The 8,476-nt window shown below is 43.8% G+C and overlaps 1 protein-coding gene across 1 annotated transcript; it reads right to left on the reverse strand.

Annotated features, from left to right (window-relative positions):
- Positions 1–1,146: 1,146 nt before the first annotated feature.
- Positions 1,147–7,488, reverse strand: LOC124683125 (protein argonaute 4B-like). Its single transcript, XM_047217696.1, has 23 exons — positions 7,468–7,488; positions 5,914–6,166; positions 5,598–5,803; positions 5,287–5,514; positions 5,045–5,181; positions 4,817–4,914; positions 4,622–4,719; positions 4,294–4,459; positions 4,086–4,202; positions 3,887–3,994; positions 3,735–3,797; positions 3,530–3,643; positions 3,296–3,461; positions 3,087–3,199; positions 2,850–2,987; positions 2,616–2,743; positions 2,427–2,492; positions 2,229–2,292; positions 2,007–2,118; positions 1,810–1,883; positions 1,589–1,683; positions 1,460–1,491; positions 1,147–1,345 (listed from the first exon to the last, which is right to left on the reverse strand). Exons 2-23 carry the CDS (start codon positions 6,154–6,156, stop codon positions 1,164–1,166), a joined length of 2,748 nt encoding a protein of 915 aa, XP_047073652.1. The 5' UTR covers positions 6,157–6,166; positions 7,468–7,488; the 3' UTR covers positions 1,147–1,163.
- Between the last annotated feature and the right edge of the window lie 988 nt (positions 7,489–8,476).

Here is an 8,476-nt window from a genome sequence, read left to right on the forward strand (position 1 = left end):
TAGCTTTCTCTTTCATTCTCAATTGAGGATAAGCCTTCATTAATTGGGTTTCCCAACCGAATGACTTCAGTTATGGTCATTTTCGAGTACTCCAATATTGACGAAGTCCACTCTCTCTGGATATGCATAATCATCTATTACTAATATTTATAAGAAACTAGCATGATCGACGACGCAATATGTGTGCATTGCCACTATCAAAAGAAGGTCAAATTAGATGGGTGAGACTAAGTTAGGTTGTTGGTAGTATTTTATTTGTATATGAGCAACAGAAAGTTTCACACAACAAAAAGGTTCTGTGATTTCTAGCTAGCTGCAGAGCTTGTTAACATTGTCATGCGCATATTCGTTTGAGAAGGAGGCTTCCCAAACAAGAGGGTAGGTGCAGTGAGAGTTTGGACTGGCCGGTCCTGGTAAATTTCTGTGCAGGTTCGTGTTTCCTACCAAGGAAAATAGACAGGGTGAATTATTTCATACAGTGTTACGGAAAAATCGTGATTTGTGTTATCAAAAAAATATCGTGACTTGTCTAATGGGTCACTTGCATCAAGTGTTTTTTAGCATAAGTCACTTGCATCAAGTGTTACCGGGAATGAGTATGTCATTTTTAAGTGGGACCGATGCAGCTAGGTATTGTGCTACTATATCAAGCATACAACCCGGAATGAGTATTCACGCACTCTGAACTCTTTTTTGCTTTCTCATTCATTCTCAATTGAGGAGGGTAAGCCTTCGCTATGGTCGTTCCAGCTCAGATTAATTCTAGGAGAAGCAGAGACCATGGCCTCACCTAGTCACCTTGGACCGATTCTTCATCCCTATATGACAGGGCAGGATCTTCTTCGCATTTCAAAAGAAGCCGAATTGCAAAGGATGCAAGGCTGCAGAAGTGCAGATTCTTCACCACAATACCAACAACATTGTACTGCAATCAAAAAACAACATTGTACTAGAAACATACTACTTGATAGATAAGTCCAACGCACACATGCAAGGTTCAACGCTAACGACATGCCGTCCCATGTATGTTATCCAGCGACAACACACCGATTGGATCCTTCTACGGGCACCCATAGTGACAAGTTTTAAGGTGCTTAACTAAGCTAGGTTTTTATACACAGGTCCAACAACCCCATAGCAGCAGCATCTCAAGAAAGAGCGCATCAGCAGAAGAACATGGTGCTCCGCACTTTCTCGTGGAGCCGCGGCAGCTCCGGCACTGAGACGCTGCCCGCGGATGTGTGCCCACCTCCTCCCTGGCTCGATGACGCATCCGACATGTCCTCGAATTTCATGAACGTGCCCACCTGGGCCGCCGCGAGGTGAGCGTAGGCTATTGGAGCAACTGCACGCGCAGAACAAACCAAACCAGGATAAATGCAAGGTAACAGACATCATGGTCAACTTATTACGTACTATTAGCCAAAGACAAATAGTGAGGAGGATGGTATCAGCATACCGATCGATATGGCCGTCGTGCTCCTCTGGTACCTGAAAAGACCACAGCAACAAAGTCAGGACATAGCTTGACAACATTTTATTTTATCAGAATGGCAAGTGGTACAGCCTCGGTCTGTCATCTACTTACACATAAGAGAGGGAATGCACAAATTCCTGAAGCGCATCGGCAGTGAAGCAGATCTCGTCGTGGAGAACATGGTAATGTGTTGGCCTCGAAGTTCCCTGGCACACACAGCAAACACAAAACAATTAGACCCAGCTAAATGTGCAGTAACTTGAAAACATGCAAACCACCACCACTGCATTGACAGGTAACAAGAAACAGAGCAGAAAGCATAGGTTGCTTACTATCATGCCAGCATGTGCACACATGTAGAAGTCGAAATTCTTAGGATGGCAGACTTGCTTATCCACGACAGTCCCTACAGAATGACATTGACACTTTTATTACTTCGTTTAACAGAAAATCACTACATACATGACAAGGTTGGCGTTTCACTCCATAAGAAAAGTAGGAGACTTTGTCCATAGGGAAAGAAGTTTACCTGGAGGAACATTCTCCGGAGATCCAGTTTGAAAGAACTTGGTGTGATGGTTCTTCTGGGCAACAATGAGTGTGAACTTAGGTTCCCACTTCTCGTCAAGGAACTTGCATGCCTGCAACGATTTTAAAAGTAGATGAAATGACAGCATCAATAGTTACTTGTAAGTAGGTACCAGTATTGGATCTGTACTAAACGCATGTTGAAATCAGATAAATACACTACCTCAATGATCTGCTCAAGCTCGATGTTTATGACCTGAGTAAACTGGCTTTCACTTACCCCGTCTCTGAAATTAGCATGAGTTAATATGTGATGGTTAAGACATCATCAACTATCCATTTTCAGTAGGGCAAAAACATTTCAGAAGTTTCACTGCAAAATTCACTGGCATTTGCAAATAGTAATTTCAGAACTTAATACCTAAAAATAATAACTTGGTCTGGTTTTCGCTTCCCAGAACTAGTGTAGAAGTCGATCAGTGATTCCCTGAAAGTCCCAAGTGCAACGATATAATTCCATTAGGAAAGTGTGAATAAATCCTATATACGGAGGACATATGCACACAATATTGAAAAATACTGAGCTCAACATTGGATTGACATATCTTACCGAATGAGGCCATCATCTTCAGTTCCACGTGGTTTAAACAGGGAGGACATCATTTCTAGTTTAGGTGACTGGGTGTGCACTGTTGCTCTGTATCTAGAGATGAGAGGCCACTCACGAGAGCTCACCACCTAAATAGAATCCAAAGCCACAGTTACAAGTAGAGTTATAACAGCACGCATACATTCAGATGACATGTGAGCTACTATTCAGAGAGTAAAACTGTATTCCTCTTACCGCAGCAATAGAAGGTCTGTCAGACTGCCCAGGTTGACCATGTGACACATCCATGCCCAAGATGATAGTAGGCGCCTCTGACACAATAGGTATTCCACGGGATACTTCAACTTGCAGCAATGTGTTCAGACCACCAAGCTAGGTAATAACCGGTGAAAAGACAAATACCATAAGCCTAAGAATTAACACTAACCAATAATAAATACACAAAAAGAAAAGGAGTCCATGTCAACAAACCTTAGCATTTATCTTCAACAGCACATTGTTTAGGTAATTATCATTGACTCTTGCTGGAGCTAGACATTGTGTAACAATGCCAAATTCGGCAAGACACTTCCTCTTCCAAGGACCTGGTTGAAGCAAATATGTATCATATATTCTGCAACAGCTAATCATGCTTAAAGGGAAGGGTAACAAACAATGACAAAAAAAAGCCATGAACCAACCATAAACTTCGCAGTTTTTCCTCTCAGGAAGAAGGCACAAAAGGAACCTGGGTGCTCCAGGTAGCTTCTGTTTTATCTGCTCAAACATCTCCTCAACTCTAACTGACACGGGCGCTCGTCTCTTTGATGGATTTTCTTCAATTATAGCATGGGGGTCCTCGAATTCCTGAAAACAAACAAAGTTCAGCAACAGAAAAGAACAGTTGAAGATGTTGTAGACAAAGTAAAGCATACCAGTCCCTTTCCAATCGCAAGCCTTTTAAGGTCTCGGACAAGACCCTGAACATCGCACCGTGCAGAGAAATTAACAACCGACCATCTACTGATGGCACAGGTCTTAATCAGCTTCTGAAACAAAAATAGAATAAGCAAGTTAACAGAGGGTTCATTGATGATCAAGAAGTAATAAAGGGCATGTTAAAAGAGAAAACGTGCTGACCTTGTGTGCAAGATTCCAACGTCCGTTGCGTGGGAGGAGATCTTCATTGTTACCGGCTCTCATCTACATGATAGAAGGATTACTGGTTAGATACATTCGGAAGAACATCAAGCATGAGCATGCCAAACTAAGTTTGGTGAATTATCACTAACCTTGGGTGCTTGCAGGACCCTCCCTTCAATTTGAGTAAAATTTTGTGAAATGGAAATGCCGCATGCCTTCAGCATTGAGTCAGAGTCATAGTTGCTACGTTTCAGTGCCTTGCATTTAGGTACTATCAGTTAATTGCCAATATCACTAAAAACGAGCTATACATGGTTGCAGCGAGGTAACATCTAGATAAGAACTCACATCATTAAGGGTTGACATTCTTTCTTGAGGCTTTTGTCTGGATTTCTCGACAAGTGAGGACCTTTGCAGAGTAGACAGAGCTTTGGTGTATCTTTGCAGAGGAACAAGCGTGCAAAGCTGGCAATACAAACCAGGGCTTGAGATTAATGAATGAAAGTTTAAGAATGGAGGAGGCTTTGAGGATGTAGAATACAAAACTGAAACAAACCTCCACAGGGAAATAAGTCGGACGTTTTAGCCTCCCCGCATTGATACAGGGGAGATTATCAGAATACTTGAGCTCTATGCCTCTGTGCACCCGATAGTAATCGGAGACTGTTATTTCAACAGTATTAGTGTCCCCGTTGTTACCATTCCTCTGCCTCAGCGGGAACCTAGTTAAACCCGCCAATCAGAAAGCAGTCCATGAATAGCAGTAAATTGTACGGAAAAATAAATAGTACAACAATCTAGAGACAATACGACACCCTTTAGAAATTATTAATTTATTTAAAGCACTGGGAATAAATGAACAAAAGGGTAAAGGCAATTCTCACGTCTGTTCGTTGCAGTTTCTGTCACTCAAACCAATAATCTTTAACTCTGAATTTGTAGGAGCTGCTTTTATCCTCAAGTTCTTGAGAGCACGCTTAGCCTGTTAGGCAAACATCCAAATAGTAATAAACAAAAAGAAATATATGGTCGGAGACATTTCATGTTATGTTAGCAACAGCATTAAAGATGCAACTTACCTTTGGCCAGTCAATTCTGTTAGGGTGGTCAACTTTCTGGTTTGCGAGAAGAAAGTCGATAAGAGGACCAGGTTTAACAATCATTGTAGTCGAAACATCTGCAGGTCAAAAGAAATTTGTCATGGCAATACAGAGGGGCCATTGTAGTCGAAACATCAGATGTAACCACTAACCATTGCAAAGTAAACTATGGAGTCATGCAACAGTACTACAAGGTGAGATGCGTACCGACGTTTAGGGAGAGTCCACTCTGTGTACCACGGAAACTCGAGTGAAATCCTCGGCACCCCATCACACCGCCGCCCAAGTCAACAAAGCTATCAGGATTGTTGTGGAAAAATGACTGACGAACTAAAAGGCAGCCCCTGTGCATGGACAGAAGAATCAACCACAGCCATGACCAGGAAAGTCATATAGAAGCCTAAGCAGAGAGGAATGCTTAGGACAAAGACATTCTGAAAGATACATACTGTTTTGCAGAATGCTGCCTGAGTATGATATCAAGAACTCGGAGCGCCTCCATTGAATTCTCTGATTCCTGTCCTCTAATGGCTTGCCCGATTGCGGCCATCGGGATTTTCCCTGCAAGGCACAGCTCCACTTTGAAAGTCTTCGTCTGGAATGGCCTCCTCACTCTCTTCCTGTCACCACCTCCAGGGCTGCTGTCATTGCCTCCGGGGCTTCCATTTGCAGCGCTCCTACAACCAAGTAAGATTTGAGTTATACGGAACACCAAGCGAGCAGATAGCATGGAAGCAGGTCATCAAGGAGCAGAACTTACTTTCCAGACCCAATATCCTCCAGAACCACAGTGAATTCATTGTTGACTTGCGGAAGAGCGCCGATAGTGAAGAGGCTCTTCTCACCATCATAGGCAAAGTCCTTGTTCAAGAGCTCGGCGCGGTAAGTATGCTGCAGTTTGTCAATCACCTTCCTGCCTACCCCTTTTCCATCAACCAGCGTATCATCCTCATACTTCATAATAACCTAGTCACGGAGCATAGCAACAAGTTCCAAATCAGTATGGTCAAAACAAGTGTACTATCTTTTTGAAATACTAGGCGGTGAAGCAGGGATAGCATAAACTATATACTTACATTGTAGTGGTGGAAAAATTCCTCTGAACTCTTCACAGAGACTTTATAGTGGTTGGCAAGGAGCTGGATGGGCAGTCCTTTCTTGCCCAATCCGGGTCTGACCATCAGGAGCCTCTTAGGCTTTGTTGGCTTGTCAGCTGGGGTATCATTGGCATCAGCAGCCGCAGCATCTTCGGCTCTGATGGGCACCACGTTGGGAGGCAGAGGAGGTGGTGGTGGCAACTCTTCCTCAAGCGGGTCCATCGTGAGCTCTCTGCAGATGCAATTGGTAAAAGGATGGTGATTAATATGGAACAGGAGACATGATTAACTCCAAAATGGAGTAAAAAAAGGTGTCATATGTCGAATATTAACTTCAGATTAAGGGTAACTGTGGCCCATGCAGTGTATTTTAGGATGTAACGACGACAAATATTGGTACTATGAAATGGTCACTCTCTAGCTTGAGAACAAGTTGTTTATTTTTACCCTTGACCAGAATGCTAGCGAGGAGATGTTGCTAAGATTAGATAAAAAGTGTGCGCATTTAATATGAATTAATCTTGCTGCGTGCAATGATATAGTAGAAGCAAATAAAATGCCCCCGCAAAAAGAAGCAAAAAATAATGATATAGTAGGAAGCATATTAGGTTGTGGTGCCTACAAAGTAAGACATGACAGATTTTGGTGCCTACAAAGCAAGACACGACAGATTGTAGGGAGTACATGACACTGAACCAAAGAAAATGTTGCCAAAAAGGGGCAGAAGCACAGCCCTGTCTTGCGAAAGATAATACCGCAGTGTCTATTCTAGAGCATTTTCATTACATAAGAAAGAAAGAAAGACAGACAGCTGTTGGTAGATCCGTGGGCGAGAAGTGGAAAGTAAGACACGACAGATTGTAGGAGTACATGACACTGAATCAAAGAAAATGTTGCCAAAAAAGGGGCAGAAGCACAGCCCTGTCTTGTGAAAGATAAATCCGCAGTGTCTATTGTAGAGCATTTTCCATTACATGAGAAAGAAAGACAGTTGTTGGAAGATTGATGGGGTGGGGAGTGGATAAAAGGAAGGGACACAAGACACTGGACCTAAGAAAATGATGCCAAAAAATGGGCAGAAGAACCAAACCCCTTTTTTGCAAAAGATAGATTCGCACTGTAGAACAAATAAAAAAACGAGCAAAACCCTAGTTCATAGAGAAAAAGAAGAACACTGTATCCCCTCGGAAGGGAAGACAGCAAGAATGGGAAAACAAGGATGGTTCAATCGGGAAAACAAAAACAAATCTACCCAAACTGCAAGACAAGTCTCCTCAGTAGGGCAACATGAAACGGGGAAGACCTAAACCCTCCTTTGGATTTCAAATCTAGCACTCCCCGGAAAGATAGTACTAGCACCTAGCAGTGAAATACATCTGGGGTTTAGATTAGTGATGCATGTCACTGCATTTCACCGCAGAGGAAGGCAGAGCAGCGGACTAGGGAAGGAAGAAAGACTGCATGCCAACCTAGAGAGAGACTACAAGGGAGGAACATGGCGGATGAAGCAAGAGAAGATTGAGGGAGCAATACCGGTCCCTGCGAGGCGGCTGGTGTTCTCTCGCCTCCCTCCTCCGGCGGCTGGGTGTGGTCTTCTTGTCTTCTCCGGTCCGGCGGCTTGAATGGAGAGGGGCGAGGTAGGGGAGGCGTAATAATGGCCGTCCTTCCTTCTTAAAGAGGGGAGGAGCGAGTATTGACAATGGAGCTCCTCTGTGTAGTACAGTATTTGTTTTCCTTCTTTTTTCTTGGAAGAAAATTTGTTTCGCTTCCCTAGGAGGAGGAGATAGTGGAGCACTGGAGGGTGGGTCAGTGGGGTGGCACGTCAGGGCCGAGGGCCGTTGCTGTACCCATGCGGTGCGTACGTGTACGTCGGTCGCCATCCCTCGACTCCATCGTCCTTCTGTCCGTTGGTTCCATCGTCCACCACGCCACGGCCACCGCTCGGAGAACGTCACTCCATTATCCACACTCCAGTCAAAGTACTCGACTGGCAACGGACGCGTGCCACCACCAAGAGCGCGCTAGCTAGGACAATGCGCACTCCAGCTCCACACCGGCACACCCCACGCTGGGGACAGAAGAATCCACAAAAACTCGTACGCCACCAAACCGCAACGGCAACAACTCGGATCGTCACCATAAAGCAACCTGCTCACTTTCCTCTCTTGCTAGAGGGTTTAGCACATGACAGCATCTCTGAAAACGTATCTGAAGAGAGAGGGCTCGAGCCAAACCAAACCAGGATAGCTGTAATTTGAGCTTCCACTTGTAAACATTGCGTGTCCAAGACATATCTGTAAAAAAACATATCTATACAAGTACAACTTCAACTCTTACGGAAGATCCGCATAATCTCCTAGTTTACAATAAGGTAAAAATGCAAATAAATTTCAGAAAACAACTAGTAGACTAAACTTATCGGTTTTGCTAAGTCTCAGGTGACTGAGAATTTCTTAAGTCTCAGTCACCCAACAAAATGTACATGAGTTACACATTTCTGGCTGAAAAGTGCAATTGCACATTTCTGCCAGAAAAGTGCAAC

This window comes from Lolium rigidum, chromosome 1, assembly GCF_022539505.1.
Source record: "Lolium rigidum isolate FL_2022 chromosome 1, APGP_CSIRO_Lrig_0.1, whole genome shotgun sequence".
NCBI classification, from domain to species: domain Eukaryota; kingdom Viridiplantae; phylum Streptophyta; class Magnoliopsida; order Poales; family Poaceae; genus Lolium; species Lolium rigidum.